The sequence below is a fragment of the Acanthopagrus latus genome, chromosome 1 (genome assembly GCF_904848185.1).
Source record: "Acanthopagrus latus isolate v.2019 chromosome 1, fAcaLat1.1, whole genome shotgun sequence".
NCBI classification, from domain to species: domain Eukaryota; kingdom Metazoa; phylum Chordata; class Actinopteri; order Spariformes; family Sparidae; genus Acanthopagrus; species Acanthopagrus latus.
In genome coordinates, this window is record NC_051039.1 from 25,434,495 (window position 1) to 25,454,115 (window position 19,621).

A 19,621-nucleotide genomic window follows, 5' to 3' on the forward strand; every position below is an offset into this window, starting at 1 on the left:
CTAGTTCACTGTGCAGAATAATGCAGGGGCTGAGTTCATCCATTGAAGAGAGGCAGTTGCTCTGTGATCACCTTAAATCTCGGTTAATGGTGTGTGCAATGATGATTTTGTGGGATTCACAACTAGTGTGAAAACACAGTTGTGGTCCAGAATGTAAAAGTGTGAGGTGGAAACTTCAAAACTCCTACACTGAGAAATAGATTTGTCAGAGAAATAATAGACACCCTGCATTTAGTAAATGCACCTTTTAACTAAAACAAACAACATTTTTCTATGGATCTTGTTTTTCATCAATGAAGGTAGTTCATTTAATTATAAGGATTTTAAAGGATATAAATGCACAAATTATAATTCAAAGCCCAGTGTTTTTATATGTCACTGATGTCCAGAGGGGGGAAAATATGATATTTTTGCAATACACGTGAAAGTCAAAGTGCAGAGTGAGTGAGCCGTGCCTGCGGGGATGTCTTGCTCAGTGACACTTTGGCAGGGAGTGATGCTGGCGTGTAGCCTAGCATTCAGTTAGATATCCCCTCTTAAACCACATTTCACAGCACTGCAGTGTTGTTTTCATGCTGGCTGAACTGAAAAAAAGAAAAAAAAGAAAAAGAAAAAGCCACGCAGCCATGCATAGTGTTCCTGTGTTCCCGTGAGTATTTGCAAGAGCAGTTTGTTTTTAATGCATGTTGTATTTGTGCGCTTTTCTTCTCTGCTCTTTTCTTTTCCGAACGTTTTTTTTCAAGATGGACTCATTATGACTACATCTGCTCACAGCTGGCGCTCAAGGCTGTCTGCTAATACCATTTCCAGACACACTCCAGTGATCTTATCTTCGGACTAATATTACTCTGGGAAAACTTAGCCTCAACAGTGAGCTTTAAACATTAGCCTTCATATAATGGCTCTGAAGTAAATGTGTAGGAGCAAACAGATCCGGTGGGTCAGGTCTCAGGTGGGACCCCTGGCTCATGTGCTGTGGCCTCTCATGTCTTTTCCCTTTCTCTTCTGTTCAACTCCGGGTTCACTTGGTGCTGCGGTAAGTAGGCTATCAGAGCCCCACCGGCAGAACAGAGGCCATTCAGAGCAGACTGGCAGCTGAACATCACTTCAAGCCGTGACGCGCATCTTTTACACTCCGGTCAGACGCGTAAAGGAGCGCGCGCGCGCGCGCGCGCACACACACACACACACACACACACACACACACACACACACACACACACACCCTCTTCCCGCTTCTCCTCCGGGCTTGTCTTCCGGGCAACACGGACTTTTCATGGAATAAATCGCTCCCGGCCTGTTTTTTGGACTTCGACTGCGAGTAAACACCCCGAGGACCAGATGTACGAGCTGAGTCCTGGCGGTGCGCGCCGCACTTCGAGCAACTGCGCCAATTTCTTAACTTGTCTGCGCTCCATCAGAGGAGAGCGAGAGTAAAGCAGGTGAGCGCCGCTTCTTGTTTGTTTCAGAAGAAGTTGAATGGGGATTTTTTGATCTGGAGACGACAGCCTTGCACTCGTTTTGAACTGCGGGGATTTGTTGTTGGACCGAAGCGTTTTAAATGTCACCGTGGTTGGTTTGAGGCTGAAGCGGCGGCGCACAGGACAGCGCAGCTCCTCTGGCCGTGGACTTTAAAACAGATCACCAACATGTTGTCTTTGGCAAATAAACGTTTTCTGCAAATCGCCCGTTTATCCCAATAGCCAAAGTTTCCTCCTGTGTTTGTGCGCTGTTCAGTATTCACAGCAGCGGGCGAAGCAGCCGGAGCAGGTGAGTGACAAGCAGCGAAGAGAAGAGAAGAATCACTACATCACGACGGGATATAAGCACCGATTATTTCTTTTGGAGGACGATATAAGAAAGTAACAAGTTCGTCCAGGGCAGCAGAGAGGAGATGACGACCAACACCGTCCTCCTGCTCTCCATTCTCTCTCTCACAAGTGAGTTCTTTTTACTGTTCTTTAAATAAACAACCAAAGGGGTCCGGGCTGGGGTTTAGTAAAGGTGTTTCATTTCAGTGACGGGACCTAAAATGTCTTTAAATCTGGAGCCTTTTTTGTCAGCTCAATTTTGAATTTTTTAAAAGATGCCATGCATTTGTCATTTAATAGTAACTGATTGCTGCAACTCATGCTACAGGTTTAACATAAAGCTGTTGGGGGATAACATGGTCCTCTGTTTGTATGTAAGATGTGAATGCGTGGATGTCAAAATGTCATATTCTTCTAGAAGCAGAGGGGTACATGCAAGAAAATCTGAACCAATCCCGACACAGTCCTGAAGGACGAGCGCTAACCTCATGTTCTCTACACCATTCTGCATGCTGCTTTGTTTGTTTTTGTTCTGTCCTTCTTACATTTAATTAACAATTTGACTTTTTTTTTTTTACCTCCCTATGATGGTGAAATGTTATTCAGAACCTTCACGTCATGCCGCCAATGTCACCGTGGTATAAATTCGCTAAAAATTGCTTTTCGTTCTTCAGCTCCACCTTGTCCATGTCTGTTTGTTTGTTGGTTGGTTGGTTTGTCAGCAGGATTACACAAAAACTACAAAATTACTTCCACAAACTTGGCTGGGTGGCGGCCCCCGGCCCAGAATAGATACCATTGACTTTTAGTGCATATCCAGAAAAGGGATGGATCCAGGGATATTTCCTCTCTGCCTTTGACAATTATTAGTATTATTATTATTTTTTAACTTTTTCATCAATTTCTCAGGAAATATATACATAAACTTTGTGAAAATAATCAGATGTTTTTAGATCTCTGGTATCTATGAGTGAATACAAAAGGAGACATGGGCCTTGGTGGAGGTATTTGCTCTACTGACTGTCATTCTAGTTAATCATTCGACCGTTTCATCTTTCATGATGGTAAAGTGTTGTTGAAACCCTTCTCCACATGCAAGGAGGATCATTCAAGGTAATAAACCACCAAATCCCTTTTCATTTATTTGGTTTTTAATTTGATTTACTTGAATCCTAGACAGAAACAGCCAAAAGAAAAGCCAAGTGTGAATATAATGGGAGCAAAAAGATTTCAACATCTGCATTAAATAAGCCATAACGTGTTTCTGTAGAATATAAACAAAACCTCAGACTGTCAAAACTTCTGGAAACAATATGATGAAAAAAATTCAGTTTCCAATGTGTGCCAAAGTGCGCGTGTGTTCAGACAACCATCTTGGAGATCATCTTACATCTTACTCAGTTGTTACCTATATGTGTATTCTGTGGTTCTTGGTTGTCATTGCCGGTGTGGAGCTAAACAGTAAAACTTTGAAACTAAAGAACGACCCAGAAACGTGCAGGGCCCTTGAGTATCCCACAGGGGGAGGATGTGGCCTGTCTTTGTTGTGTCTTTGAGTTTTTGAATTACAAGCAGCCACAACACTGCTTGGCATAACTTTTATCCCCCCTCAGAGACAGAGTTTTAAAACGGTGTTCACATTCCTAAAATACTTGTAAGTAAAAGCAGATGGGCTCTTTGAATAATTTACAGAGGCTTATTTTATACCTACTGCTAAGAAGCACAGTCTCCTGTCTTTTAGGCAAAACACAGGGATGTCTCCACTACTTTTCTAAAAGAAAAGCGTCCTTTTATCAACCTGACCTTGATTCAAGTTTTCTTCTGCGGAGGGTTTCACTTTTGCATCTTTAAGCCCGTAAAATTGCTTTGGCTTGTGGTTGAGGCTAGCTTTAGCTCGTAGGCTGTCATCTGTCAGTAAGCTTTAGAAAAAACAAACAGAAACAAGAATAAAAGGAACTCATCAGTGTTCATACTTGCTCCGCAAAACAGTTGGACCCTGACGAAGATCAGGTATGGCAGGCAATATAGTCGAGCGCTATTCTGCAACATCCATCAAGGCAAAGATACCCTGAAATCCTAGGTTTAAATTATTTAAATGGTGTAATACACCAAGAAGGCACATAGCACTTCTCTGTGTCTTCCGCCATGTTGTTTTGAGTGTTTGTATTTCCCTGAAGACCAGAAGAAGAAGCCCAGACCTTGTACTATGTGATGATGTTTGGCACGGTTCTTCAGATGCTGCATCACTGATTTAAGCGAAGCTGTCTTGAAAGATAGAAATGAAACCCCCCCCACCAGATCCAGTATAATAAACAATGATTTTAATGGGTTTAAATATCCAATGTTGTACTCAAACATCAATAGTATAAACTGCGGTGTAAATATTTTTTTTACATATCAATAAATATTGACTGCAAAGGTGGAAATTTGGTGGAAAAGGGACTACTTGTGTCACAGACTCAATGGTAACAGCTCCCTGTCTTTTTTCCTTTTACTTAAAGGGTAAGTTGGGTTGGCCAATTACAGTGTGGTTACAGATCTTGGGGAGTAATACTGCAAGTTTAAAAAAAAAAAAAAAAAAGTTTATAGCCGTAAGTGTCTCTACAGGAAGCTGCAATGCATGCACTGATGTCACTAAATGGCTAAGCTGCATTGTGGATAATGTAGGCACCGGGTTTTGAAAAGAAAGAAGAATGCAACAAATCTTCTTTGCAATATCTCTGGTTCTGCTGTACCAAGTTTGATCATTTGTTTTCAAACTGCCCATAATGACTCAAACAGTGAGGCCTTCCTCTGTAGCCACAATCAAGGGCGGTTCTGGGGGGTCGACAGGGGCTGGTGCCCCCGTAACTCTAAGTCCGGACCCCCCTGTGGCCCCCCCGACAGGGAGTCTGCATCAGTTGTACACTGACAGATTTCCTGCAGTATGTTGTGCTGAAGGGAAAGGTCAAAATTGTTGAAATTGTAAATACTGTTTTAAGTCACATCTATCCCTTGTCTGAATGAGGGATTTGCCTTTTTTTCCCAGGTTGTGTGTGCCCCTCAAAAAAGCTCGCCCCAACCTGGCCCCCCTATTAAAACGTGTCTAGAACTGCCACTGGCCACAATATACTACTATTTTTATATATGCATTAGTACCCCCTAAGACCTGTAAACACACTTTAATGTGTAGAAGTGGTGATGAATATTACCCCTTTAATGATGTGTACGGTCACCTAAAGTGGGCAGCTCCAATTTACACATTAGGTGAAGTCACTTGGAACAGTGTCAAGTCTAAGAATTAATAATATGTTGGTTTGGAGGGTTGAGCGAAATCCATGGTTTCTGTGAGTTTCTTGAGTGCATACGCAGGTTTTCTGAGAACATCCGTGCACCTCAACTTTGTTGTGACTGTGTGGACTTGTCTGCTTGGTCACAATCTGTGACCCAATCTGTGCATGTGAGAAGGCGTCCTCCGCAAGGACTTCAGAAAGTAGCGGTGAAAGAACATATCTGTGGATGTATGGTCTGTGAAGTGTCAAAGTATGGTCGGAGACATCAAGGGAAATGATGCCCAGGTGAAAATTGCTCAGGTACTCATTGATTTGCTATTATATTGGTTGGCGATGAATGTAATCATCGGCAACCAATAGACTAATCAATTAATTGTTGCAGTGTGTTTCATAATGGGAACCATGAGTACCTGACAGAACAGCCCCATAACAAGTACTTTCATAACAAGTTATGTAATGATGACTGCAATGATATATGTTGTAACGAGCACATGAACAGCAGGCCGATATATATCACACATGTACACGCGGGATCATAATGTCATTCAGTACCAAGAGGAACCGCATATTATTTGATTCATTCTTGAGTCTGTGACAAAAAGCGGAAACAAGAAAATTAGTTGAAAAAAAAACCAAACAACAGAAATACAACGTGTCTGTGGCACTGGCAGCTGTCCACAGCTGTCCATGTATGTGATGAAAGAGGTGTTCATACTAGACCTGTGTAGCTGCTCAGGAGGCCAAGTTAGATATGGTAGTGTAGATGTCAGGTTTTGATATAGAAGAAGAAGAAAGAAGACAGATATATTTCGGGTCTCTGTTTTGTTTATATGGCCCTTAAAACAAAGGTGCAACCCTTTCCCCCCTGGCTGCTTGTTCTCAATAATTACAGAGTAATTTGCAGGCTGTAATCAAATCGTTACCTTTAACTATGAGGCTAACCCTCAATTTAACAAACATTTTTACTTGTTTTTATTTAAACAAGCAGAGTATTCAGGTTCAGGTACTGTATGGCAAATCATTTATCCTCCGAAGTTAAAATAAACCGTAGACTCCATTAAGCTCTAATGGATTCCCTCTCCTCTCTCACTTTCAAGAAAACACTGGCGTTCACTGTCACATGAAGGCTCCAAACAGCAGGGTGCCTCTGAAAAAAAAAAAAAAGAACGTCCACGCTTGCTCGGTCTTCCCTGCGTGCAATCTTAGAAAAACAGACAATTCATGTGGCACAGAGGAGGTGAAGCCTTCCAGATATTAAATGCTCGCCGCGCTGTTGTCACTTTGTTTGACAATGCAGACGTAATGGCTGCGGAAGCCAGGAGAAAGGGTCAAAAGCGCTCTGCCTCTGACTTATTCATACGATCACTTTTACATAACGAATGATTTAGGGCTGAGGAAACACAAAGCTTCAGGGATCCTCTCGCAGGGATGGATGCATGACTGGAGTTTTGTTTGTTCTCTTGCTCTAAAACCCCGCAGTGAAGCATGACACCGCAAGACGCACAACCGCACACACGTTCGAATGAGGACGTGTGATTCAGCCTCGCTACCCTTTGGAAGATTTACTTCACTTACAGCCAACTTGTTTATTGTTCATCATTCATGATGACACTGGGCTGAAAACACACTGCGATGGAGAGATTATCATGCTTGGAACTACAGACACATAGATAATGTGTTGACATTTTTGTACACGGCGTTACAGTGAAAGGGCGACAAAGTGCCCCTGCTAACAGAGCTTATGGTTTGCTAATAGACCGTACCTTTCAAGCAGAGCAGTACTTGCTCATGCTGCTTTGTGTGGATTTTAAACAGAGCATGCATCCAAGGGCTTATAGCAGTGAAGCAAAACATTCGCTAATGACTTGTCACTCCCCGCGTCTCTGCGTTGTTTTAGGCAGCAGGGCAGAGAATGCAGAGGAGCGGCTGGTGAACTACCTGTTGGGTCCGGAGCGCTACAACAAGCTGATCAGACCAGCTGTCAATAAGAGCCAACAGGTCACCATCTCCATACAGGTGTCTCTGTCTCAGCTCATCAGCGTGGTAGGTATCTTGCTTTCTGTTATCGTTATTTTGTTCAGAATAAAAGAAGAAGAAGAAATGCCCCTGAATCAGGACTTCCTGCACGCTGGTGCCCTTTTTATTTATATTCTTCGCCCCTGCCCCTCAAACGTCCCGAAGTCCGCCACTGCCCCTTTACACATATTAGCTTAATTCATTTTTCATAGCGTGGTCACAAAGCGTAAATTGTAACCCTGTTTGTTTTGTTTTGTCACCAGGAACTGACAACTTGGATACATATCTTTTATGGCCCCTAGCGATTTTTGTCCACTCTGCTTTTCAGATGTCTTTTCAAATACTGGGTCTTGAGTTAACATCTTTGCTGAGAGCAAAAGTTGCATCAGAACTTTGTAAAAAATGTACATATATATTTGACCCAGTCCCCCACACAGGTGTTCTGACTCATGCTGCCAGATTAGTGCTCTTTACAAAACCATGTGGGTTTGATGGACAGCTCCATCAGGCCAGGACACCCTGACCCCAATCATTGTTATTAGTTTGGTTACATCATGTAATTCCAGACCTTTTTCCCAGCAGGCATTTTGGCTTGTCAGAACCTGCAGATCTTCCTAACAACATTGAGAACGGCTCTGTTCCATTTGAGGGTACCAGTCAGCCACGGCAGCGTGACACTGAGCCAGCATGCACAACACCAGGACCCTGAAACTAAAGCAGCTAAATGAAATTCAGACCTCATTATTTCATCATTTGCACCTGTCCTCGTTCTGCTGTGACATGTCCAAATGTTTTATGTGAAACAAGCCTGTTTCAGCCAGACTACAGTCTATTCAGGCTACAGGTCCATTCAGCTGGTCCATTCAGTTGGTGTGCAGGTCCAGTGCAGTCTTCTGTTCTTTAGGCTCCTGCTCTGTCAGCGAAGTCCGAACTCTTCTTTCAAGAAATCTGTGTGGCTGCGTCCAAATGTCCGGACTTCACCGCAATTGCAAACTCGGGGACTTTGCGGGTGCGTCGGCGAGTCTTGAGGGCTGTCCAAAGTCACATTTTATTGACTCCAGAGAGTCTGCTTGGGCTGCAGTCTTCACTGGACTTATTTAATCACCCACAATCCATTGGAGTACAGATGTGAAATTATCAAATTTATTCTGAATGTGTTAAAGAATGACTTTATTTCATGTTACTTGAACCGTGTAGGATAGAAATGATGCTCAACCACATCATGATACAGAAAAATTCTAGAAGTAAAGACTGTATCTGTGATTTGTTTCTGTGTTTTGATTAGTCAAATTATCTGCCCTGAAAAGTGTCTATAACTGTGTGGTAACTTTGTAACTGCTTCAGTACAATATCTTGCCCCAGTCCTTCCTAAATTAAACTTAAATAATACAACTGAATTAAAAATTCAACAGCGCTGAATAAAAATGACATTATCGTTTATGCTATAATAAAAACTTTATGATGATGAATCCAAAGACATGGAAGTTAGGCGAACTGGCAACTTTAACTTGCCTGTAGGTGCGAAAGAGTCTGAATCTCTGTCTCTTTGAGATAGGCCCACGATCGCCTGGTGAGCCATCGAGGATGCGTGCTGGGATAGGCTGCCCTCCCTCCACCCTGAACAGGACATGCAAAGTAGCAAATGAAATATTTTGGACTTTTGGTTTATTTAAAGTAATCCATCCCTGGATGATCTGTGTTTTTGATATACTGAATGAAGTCCTCACTGCAGCCGAGGTTTTCAAAGGCTGTGCTGCGGCAAACGGATGTTCCCACAAACAAGACAAGACGTAAACAAGATGTAAACAAGATGCCAAAGTATCAGAGGCATTTTGAAACATCTGTCACATTTTAGCGACTAAGTCTCTGTCTCATAATATGGGCTTCTGAACAGGATTTCCCATAAAATGTTTATGCCTGAGATATATTCAGTCACATTACCTTTTTAACTACAAGAGCTCTCCTACGATTCCAAATCCACAGAGACAAGTCTTATTATCTGTATTGCTCATGCAGAGGTAGAGAAGGAGACGGAGTGATTTAAAGCCACACGATAACTTTTTTGCTTAAACAGCTTCAAAATCAAGTTGATGGTACAGTGTCTTGTAACAGGATGAATGGTGTCTCTGGCTCACCCACTCTGCCCCCCTATCACTTGTTTCTGCACTATGTAACCTCAGTGAGTGGGTGGGATCACAGCGTTACATATATGTTTATTTCAACATACCACTTTTCAGCAAACAACTTTGTTATGTCGTGATGAGTTTTGTTTGTAGTCAGCACCCACTGATGAATTGTTACAGACCTGGGATTTGTATTTCAGACAGTGGTGTTACATTCAGAAACTGCGTTGGGCATCAAATTGCACAAATCTTTGGATTTCTGCATCGTATTCACCTATCAGCTGACTTGACATCAGCCCTGGTCAGCCGCCCCCCCACATCCCACTCTGACACCTTTTGTGAGATTCAGTCTGACATGTTTGACGTCCGTGATCAGCTTTAAACACTACGACAAGCGCAGTGTTAAATTCCTAAAGTTGTGACTGTGCATATTCGTTCATGTGGACTGTCCGCACCCTGAAACTTCTGCACGATAAAATGCAGCTCACTTCCGCATGAAGTCTGCGCACTTATGTCACATTTGTGACATTTGTGAAGGTGTTACAAATGTTTATGCTTTTTGCGTCCGCTCCCTGAGGCAGTGCTTTGGTATTTTAGTCTGACCTTTTATGTGTTTTGCTAAAATCAGTGCCCAGTGGAGCTTAAGCATTATAATAATTCAACCATGTACACTGTCGAGTGAAACTTTTATCAGAATGATGCTCGTAGTTTGATAAGCTGACTGCTGTTTTCCTGCAGAATGAGCGGGAGCAGATAATGACGACCAACTTGTGGCTGTTTCAGGTAAGATGCAATGTTGTGCACATATACAGTAATTATATAATATATAATGACTGCACAGTATGTGGGTGTGTTTTGTCAGCACGGGTCTCTCACTCTCTCTGCAGGAGTGGAATGACTACAGGCTCAGATGGGACCCAGAGAAGTATGAAGGCATCAAGAAACTTCGGATACCATCCAAACACATCTGGCTTCCTGACATAGTGCTCTACAACAAGTGAGAGTGTGCATGTCTTCCAGCTGAAGAGAGAGGCAGCTTGTCAATGTTTGATTTAGTCGATCTGGTTTTATTATATGGCTCATAAATCAGCGTAATGAAAAGAAACACAGCCTTTGTGGTGGAGTTACAGTATCAGGAGGTTTTTCACATCTTTACCACCAAGGCATCAGAACATCTTATGCTAAAATAAACATGTTTTTCTTCAGGGATTTTGAAATTAAAATGTTCTGCATTCTCTTTCTTCCGAGCCTTTTTTTTTGTTTTGCTGAGGTGAAAGGGATTAATATATGCTAAAAACAATATCTGGTTTAAATATCTTCTCAGCCAATCAAGAGCTAGCGTTTGTCTGATTGCTGAATTCTAATGAAGGGAAATAAGGTTGACAGTTCTGCCTGGCTGACTTCAAATATGTCTTATTTAAATGTTGATTGTAATTGTAAGATCTAATCCTGCATCTCATCCACAACCTCTCACAGTGCCGATGGCGTTTATGAGGTTTCCTTCTACTGTAATGCGGTGGTCTCCAACACAGGAGACATCTTCTGGCTTCCCCCGGCCATCTACAAGTCGGCCTGCGCCATCGAGGTGCAGAACTTCCCCTTCGACCAGCAAAACTGCACCCTCAAGTTCCGCTCCTGGACCTACGACCACACCGAAGTGGATCTAATGCTCACGAGCGACTTCGCCAGCCGCGACGACTTCACGCCGAGTGGGGAGTGGGACATCGTCTCGCTCCCGGGCCGCAAAAACGAGGACCCCAATGACATCACCTACCTGGATATCACCTACGATTTCGTGATCCAGAGGAAGCCGCTGTTTTACACCATTAATCTGATCATCCCGTGTGTGCTGATCACGTCACTGGCCATCCTGGTGTTCTACCTGCCGTCGGACTGCGGGGAGAAGATGACGCTGTGTATCTCGGTGCTGCTGGCGCTCACTGTGTTCCTGCTGCTGATATCAAAGATAGTGCCGCCCACCTCTCTCGCAGTGCCACTCATAGGTTAGTTACAGTTATGTGTGTCTTTTCGCGGCTGTGTGTAGAATTTGATCAAATTTAGGGATATGAACCTACAGATGACTGATGAATTTTTGAACATTAAAACATGTAATCTTAATCCAGTAGACACCCAAAATGAAATGAAAGAACATGTTACATTTAGCAGACGCTTTTTGTCCAAAGTGACTTACAGTAAGTCATACACTGATGGTGGTGGCTGCCATACAAGGTGCCGACCAGCACATCAGGAACAGTTTGGGGTTCAGTATCTTGCCCAAGGACACTTCAACATGCAGACCAGGCTAACCGAACCAGCGACGTTCCGATAACAAGACGCTGGCGCCACATCTGCCTGAGAAGCATCATCTCCTTTTTTTTCTAGGTCGTTGTTTAATGTGAAACATCTGCAGGAAGTGCTGACTGTTACTGACAGCAGCCTAACAGCGAGAGCAAAACAAAGTCGAAAGCCTCTGGAATTGGAGTGTTTCATTCAAAGTTTGAACCTGAGAACAACAAGTTGATGAGCGCAACCTGGCTCTGTTGTTGAAGTAATCAGTGATATGTACATCCTAAAAAATGGAGCCATTATTTGATCGTCAAACTTGTTCGTCCATGTCGCACATGCTACCAGCTGTTATTTCAGGCACCGATATTTGACTCCTGCATAACTGATGCCTGACCGTGAGCAGAGTGATTAAAAGTGTGCGGCAACAGTACGTATTTGTTGGAGGCATCTCATCTTTTCCCTCTCTGTCTGTCACTCTCTCCAAGGTAAATACTTGATGTTCACCATGGTGCTGGTCACTTTCTCTACTGTATGCACTGTCTGCGTCCTCAACGTGCACCACCGCTCCCCGTCCACCCACCACATGCCCGACTGGGTCAAACGCCTCTTTTTAGTCCGACTGCCTACCTTCCTCCTCATGAGGCGTCCAGGCTCCTCCAATGTCCGCGACAAACTCCGCCGGAAGTACGCCAACCAGAGTAACGTGGGGAAAAGCTACCCCCAGTCCAGCACAGACAAGAGGCAGTACTCCAACATCAGACTCGGTGGGATTCCAAAGGACTCCGAATCGTTCTACGTGAACGAGGACTTGGCACAAACGTTCTGCTGGAAGGCGGGCGACTTGCCAGATGGGGGTGGTGGGTTCCCAGAATACAGGAAGCGTTTGACTGTTCAGTGGGACGCAGACCTGGAGGAGGCAGTGGACGGAGTGAAATACATCTCCGAACACATGAAGACAGAGGACGACGATGAGGGGGTGAGGAGACAAAGCCGTGGGGTTTAAAAAAAAACAAAAAAAAAACAGATAAGTGATGATGAGCTGGGAGGATCAAAGGATGAAAGATTGGAGGGATAGAATATATTAAAGTGGGGACAGATGGAAGAGGTAAAGACATGAAAAAACAGATTATGGAGATGCTACATGGGAGAATGAGAAGATTTGTGCAAGGAATGACGAGGGTTTTCAGGGCCACATGAGAACCAAACATGCCCCGTCTTAAATTGTTCAGTGTTCAATTAAGTATGGCTGTGACATTGTTACAGTCGGTCAATCTCCTATTTCATACCGAAAATACCAGACAACCTCAGTAAACCTTAAGCACAGTCTGATACGTAGACAAACTGACTTATCTCAGCACTAACCCTGACCCCATGTTTGTGGCCCTGGGCCTCCAAACTTCCACAGAAGTCCCACACTTAATGAATATTACAAACAAGTTTTGCAGCTGTAATTGCTAATGGCACATTTTTTTCATCAGGCTGCCTCTCTTGCTCTCAGCACTGCCGGCTGCAGTGCAAGTTAAAATTACACACTGATATGCATTTGGTATCCTAAAAAAATCTTGTTTGCCACAGCAGCAGTTAAAACAACACTGCTTCTGATCACAGAAACTCTAACAGCTTATAACAAAATAATCGTGGATTGTGTAAAGTCAGCACTTTATGTCTCCAGTTGACTTGTATTAAAAAAGAAGAATCCAAATAAAGGCCTTGCTAATGCATAACTAATGTAACAGGTATAATGTTAGTGTTGATCCATCAGTATTGGATTGAAGTGTAGTGAGTTAGTCCTAGATAAGTGTGATGAGGGAGAAAGCTTATGTGCTTGCTTATATTTTAAAGTGGTGTATTTTTACATCTTAACATCACGAGGTCTAAATGATTTATTTATATTACTGGGGACATACAACATTCATCTTTGTTTTCCAACTTCTCCTCCACAAACTACTGTAGATAGTTCTTGTTAGTGATGTGCTCCATGGCCATGGAAGTCAGGTTATTATTGTGGCTATTAAGTTAGTTAGACAGACTTGTTAACATTGTCACTTCAGAGCAGATGAACAGCTTAATGCATGCTTTACACTTACCGCTGTACTCACCCCTCCAGTTTTTCACGTGAAGGGCTCCACTTTCAAGTTAGGCACAAAAACTACTTTCAAAATAAAGCTTACTGACTTAACATTTCCCATATATGCTATAACTTTTGGACTGTTGTCAGTGTTGTCCGATGGTTAGCATTTGGTTGAGTTTAGGCAAAAAAACACTACTTGATTAGAGTTTAGAGACAAAAACTATTTGGTTTGGTTTAAGAAAAAAACATCCTCAAGTCACTTTTATTTTCATAATTTACATCTAGTTACTTGCACAACAACACTTATAAACATATCAGTGTTGACTCTCTTTATACTAGTACGTACACTAGAGGGCTGCTTCCAGAAGTCATGCTACAGGGGTAACTTCAGCATCATGCTTGGAAGTTTAGGGCTCCTGACAAGGCTTATGTATTTGATGCAAAAGCCAAAGCTTGACTGACCTGTTCACAGTAGCTAAACTATTCAGCGATTTGGCAGACAATCAGTTATAGAACAGCTGGATTGTGAAGGTCATTAGCTGACAGAAAAAAAAGTTCCATCATGGTGTTTCCCTGAGGGTCTGCACATGCGTGTAAAGTCATAATTGGATTTGTCTTAACAAGCCATAAAAGTCTCATCTTGTTGGTTTGGTTTCAGATCATAGAGGACTGGAAGTACGTAGCCATGGTGATAGACCGTCTGTTCCTGTGGATCTTCATCCTGGTGTGTGTGGTGGGAACTCTGGGGCTCTTCATGCAGCCGCTGTTCCAAAGCTACAACACACCCACTGCTGATGACACAGAGTGAGTCACATACACACACTGACACTTTAAGATATGTAACAACACACCTTTAAGCATGGTGAAGATGAAGTTCAAGTATTCTGCCAACCAAAAAAACAAAACACTGCAAAATGTCTCCAACATGTAGACCTATATTAATGCAGCATTGAGTAAGCAGTCAGTAAGAAGCATGACTAAGGCTGCATGCAGCTATAGTTGTTTCAAAATAAAAGTAGAATAGGTTATAAAATGGTTTTTAACCTGTTCTTGTCTGGATGTTGATAAAGACCAGTGGGTTCACAATCACAAACTAGTTTCTCATTCATGATGAAAGGCTGTTTGTTAAAGCCTAAAAGGTAATTACTTCCTTCAAGTTTTATAGTTTATTTTCTCGCTTAAACTAATTGTTAACCATCACAGCAACCAGAAATGATTTGCAAAATCAGGACTTGATAAGTGAAGTGATAAGTTTATGAGCTAGGTGATTTTTGCAGAATTCAGTATTTCTACAATTACTTTTCTATATACTATCCTGTGTTTTTCTTTTCACAGGTACGGAGATTTCTAGGATTTCTGTGATGGATAATCGTCTGTCAAAGAAAGTATGACGGGGAAGCTGTGCCAGGTCTGGCTCTGATCTGTCTTTATTGATCGGATCCGATTCACGACCAGCCGAATCGATGCATCCAGCCACATTGGTTCTATTTGCTACAGTGGACCTTGAACAAAGAAAGAATAAACTTTGTCTTTCTTTTTTATCTTCATGCATGGCTTCTATTTTTGATGGACTCCATCCAAACTCGGCCATCACCACAGGCATGGAAATCTCGCTATACTTTTTATAACCTCTAGCAAGATGACATTTTCATGGAGCTGAGATAGTGCCTGTTCACAGGTTTTGACACGACAAACAGGAAAGCTGCAGACTGTTCTCCCCAACCACAATTCACAAAGCTGAGGAAAAACACTGGCTATTTGTTTTCTTCCCTTCAGTTTGGACTGGCTGGGCTGCTAATGGAACGGTTGGAGCTCTGTGCAATTGAGGCACAAAGGTTCATTACACAGCGAAGCTCCTATGAACCCACGAGGTCCGCTCTCCTCTGTAGCGTTGCTGATGTGAAAAATAAGACATAATAAAACATTATACCAGTTGTTGATGGCACAGCACAATGAACCGTAATTTCTTTTTTTCTCCACACTTCTTGAACAAAGCTCTGAGGACACTTTGTCTTATCTACCTTTTCTCTTCATAAAAATATTAATGCATCGTCCCTCTCACTCTGTCTTGTTCTTGTTCTGCTTCAGAGCTTTGTGCCTCATCTCCTCCATCCACCTCCTGAGCAGTGTTGTAATCGTTATGCATTGTTAATGCAGTGTCTTATTTTGAAGAATGTGTACTCTCCTCCTGCTTCCTCTTTCTGTCACTGCGTTTGAAATTGCATACTGTGCAGTAGGCCGACATACCCAACCTGTGTACTATCGTTCAACTTACTTTTTGTGAATAAGCAGTATCTTTGGGATGCCACTGCTCATCACGTCACGTCGGTTGCAGATGCGTAACCAGACTAACGTGCCAATGAAGAACAAATTTTAAATCTAGATTACACCGAGCTATGTGAAACCGTACACGTCTTGAAGTGTTATGGACATCATGCCAGAGCTGCCTTGATTGCTGTTCGCCATTGTCTGTTATGTTGTTGTCGTAGTCATCAGTACGTTGCACTGCATTCATGCCGATGTAGTTGCAAATAGTATGCACAGCACATACAACTGGCTTCATGCGAAGGTCTTTGACATAACTAAAAAATAAAAAAATCATATTTTTTCAGTGTGCTCAGTTGCATGTTGGCCTGGAATTTCGGACGCAGCCCATTTCTCTCTCGGTTGTTTAGTTGTTCTCTGATTATCTCTCCTTTGTTTACCTTGTCACGTCACAACTGTAGCAGCACCAGGTGGCATTCAGTGTTAACAATAAATATGACACCGTATTCTGTATTCTATTACATATTATGTTAATAAAAAGCTGTGAATCAATGTGAATTTTACATCCTCCCCATTTTTATCCTCACATTTTGTCTGAAATTTGTGTAAACCATTTAAACTTTCCCTCAGTGAGTTAGTCAAACAATACAAACACAGCAAAGCAATTTAGGTGTATATTCATGCAATACATTGTTAGAAAGCTAAGATTCTGTTCTTTTTTTCTGTGATTCTGTTCATGTTTCAAGATAAAACCAGATCAGCAAAGGTACAATTGGCAAACAAGCTAACAAACTCACATTTGCATATTGCTTTGCAAACCCTCAAATTAAGTGTCTGGGTGTTTCAGTAGTGCATCAAACTCAAAAACTGTCTTCTCTTTTTGCCACATGTCCACTAAACCCATTTCAGCAAAATATTTAGTCTAAGACACAGCATTCCATGATTGAATAGTGACAAAGTGGCAATGTAATTGCCATCATGGATGCTGATTGAAAGCTGATTTCAGTAGATATGAGCATCTAAGCCTGGCCTAAAGTCTACAACTGCCAATGAGTGATCCTGAAGACCAGTGACCTACTCTCAGTTCTCTCTCCTCTTTCCTGAGCCACTTAAACGCCAGCCTCCAGGTGACTGACACATCATTAAGCCCATGAGAGCTATTGATATATAGTATATATCAGTATTTAAAGCCCAAAACTTGGAAATTATGCATTTATTACTGATGCATTTTGACCTTTTAATAGGCTGTTTTTTCCACCAAAGCATTATCATTGTATTTCATTTTAAGTTTAGCTTATGTAACAAGGGAAATAAAGAACCATAATGAGTTTCTGGCCCTGTTACTCACAGCCAGGGGCATTCTGAGGTCACACATTTTTAATTTTTTCTTTGACAGGCACCTGAATATTTCCTTAGAAAAATGTGTTAAATGTCCATTTTCAGTGATATTGTTGTCTAATTTGAATTTGACAGTGTAAGACCTTTAAATTCTATATGATGTGGACCTGTTGTATTTTTAGCTAAGAGGGGTGGTTCTGGTCATTATCTGGTCAGGTCAGGTCATTGTCAGTTTTTTTTATTGCATGACAAAAGTCAGTTGAGAAAAAGTAAGTAATTCAGTTTGTTCAAATTTATAGATTAATGCCAGAACACTTACAGAGCTTCTGACAGCTTGAGAACAAAATCAGCTTACTGTATAAGCTCCCGAAAGAGCCTAAAACCATGCCTGTTCTCCAAATGGTTAGACAATAGCTTTGAATTTCACTCTGGGCTAGACTACGATGACGTTTAGGATACTTTTACATCAATTTCAAGATGAAGTAATAGGACCATACCTCCAGTTCTACATAGTCAACCAGTGTTATGAATTATTAAAATGGGACCCAAATGCAAGACACACAGAAGCAGGCAGGTTGAAAAACAAAAAACAAGCTTTAATGAAAGCAAGGCTGTAGTCCTTACACCAAAAGGTAGGTAATCAAAGAGCTGGCTACAAAAACCAGCACAGTCCAAAGTTACACGAGGAACACAGGTCTGTGAATAGATGAGCAATGCAGTAGACACAGACAAATCAACAACGAGTGAAAACACAGGCTGTATTACACTGAAACTGCTTAACTAACCAAACACAGGTGTACTCAGAAAAAAGGGCGCGACAACAGCATGACACCCAATGATATAATCCACAAAATAAAACAGGAGACAACTAAATCAGAAACCCAAACCATGATAGCCCAGTAAATCCTGGGTAATTTCACAAAAAATCACCAACATTACAGGCAACTTTATGAAAAAAAAACGCTGAACAATTTATGGAGGCCAAAAATTATTTGTCACCACAGAAGGAATAGAGAAGAAAATATAAAAATAAAAAAGGGCACCAAATGAATAGATTTGATGTTGGGTGGCTCTGCACTGACGAGTCTTGGCAAGTATTGTATGTTGGCACAAACCTTTATTTTTTTTTAACAATCATTAATATGAATACCTCATATGTTTTCTTCCAGAGGATCACAAATGGTGAAATTTAACCAAGAACATCATCATCATCATCATCATCATCATCATCATCATCATTATTTGACAGCTTCATGTTATTTAGGGGACAGTCTAAGTGTGGTATAGAATATAATTTAGCTGGACTCCCTCTGAACTGAACACTGACAGCAGGAGTTCTGAACTTGATGGTAAATATATTTGAAGCACCCTCTCAGTAAGACAGAGGAGGGGGAGAAACTATTAGAGCAGGAGAAATCATTTTTATTGCTTTTATGGAAGGGATAAGTGACATTATGAAAAGACTCAGCTGAGTCCTGACAGGACATGATAAAAGGAGGTGTTCGAGACTCAGGAGGAGGCTGACGGGGTTAGACAGTGGTGTAAGTATTTTTATACTTTTTCAAAGTTAGGATAATCACACTCATGTGTCAGTTATGACATGCGTTTCATCTGGATGACCTCAAATGCATCTTGAACTTCTCTCAAACTTGTTTTTCTTGATCAAGCAGCATAACAGTAGTTGTGTGTGTGTGAGAGATTTTGTGAATGTATGTTTAAGTGTTGCTCTGCCTGAGAATATATATTCAAACTCCTTTTGTTCTATTTAAAATGTGATATATGTTTTATTGGTAAGATTACATGAACAGCAACAATTTTAGAGACTTTCTTTTTGTGTGTCCCTCCGAGACTAACCACACACACACGCACAATTAAAACCCTTTTAAAGCCCTCGCTCTGGTCAGTGGATCTATCTGAAGTGGAAAAAGGATGAATCCACACAGTGGGTCACATCCTGTTAATGGACCTTCTGGTGGTTGTGTGTGTGTGTGTGTGTACGAGAAAGCCTTCCTCAGCCTGACTCAAGAGGAAATGTGTTCGCCAGCACTAATGTGCTTTTGTTCCACTGGAGGTGTGTGTGTGTGTGTGTGTGTGTGTGTGTGTGTGTGTGTGTGTGTGTGTGTGTGTGTTTGCCAGTGCATGTACCCAAATCCGTGCTGCATCTGCCAAGGTTAAGGTAATATCAGGTGAAAATACCATCACCTTCAAACTGTCAGCAGCCTTTGAAGACAGAGCACACTGTTACTTTTTTATGTACCACTGCATGAATGAACACGCACACATATAATAGACTATGATAAGATTTAACTGGCTCAAATCCTTTATCTCAGCAAAAGTGAGGCTCTGATTCCTGAAGTCAGCACATCAGCAAAAATACTACTACTACTGATTCTCTGCTGTGCGGACAGCTATCGACAAAACACATATTTACTGTGGCCC

The 19,621-nt window shown here is 41.9% G+C and overlaps 1 protein-coding gene across 2 annotated transcripts; it reads left to right on the plus strand.

Moving 5' to 3' along the window:
• The first annotated feature begins 1,216 nt into the window (after positions 1 to 1,216).
• On the plus strand, positions 1,217 to 16,390 carry chrnb5a (cholinergic receptor, nicotinic, beta 5a). 2 transcript variants are annotated; one of them, XM_037116355.1, is made up of 9 exons: positions 1,217 to 1,442; positions 1,738 to 1,940; positions 6,981 to 7,126; positions 9,961 to 10,005; positions 10,110 to 10,219; positions 10,699 to 11,225; positions 11,994 to 12,484; positions 14,238 to 14,383; positions 14,915 to 16,390. In XM_037116355.1, the coding sequence occupies exons 2-9, from the start codon at positions 1,895 to 1,897 to the stop codon at positions 14,928 to 14,930; spliced, it is 1,527 nt and encodes a 508-aa protein (XP_036972250.1). In that variant the 5' UTR covers positions 1,217 to 1,442; positions 1,738 to 1,894; the 3' UTR covers positions 14,931 to 16,390. The 2 variants fall into 2 exon arrangements, with proteins under 2 accessions (XP_036972250.1, XP_036972241.1); XM_037116346.1 differs by having other exon boundaries at positions 1,217 to 1,940.
• The last annotated feature ends 3,231 nt before the right edge of the window (positions 16,391 to 19,621 follow it).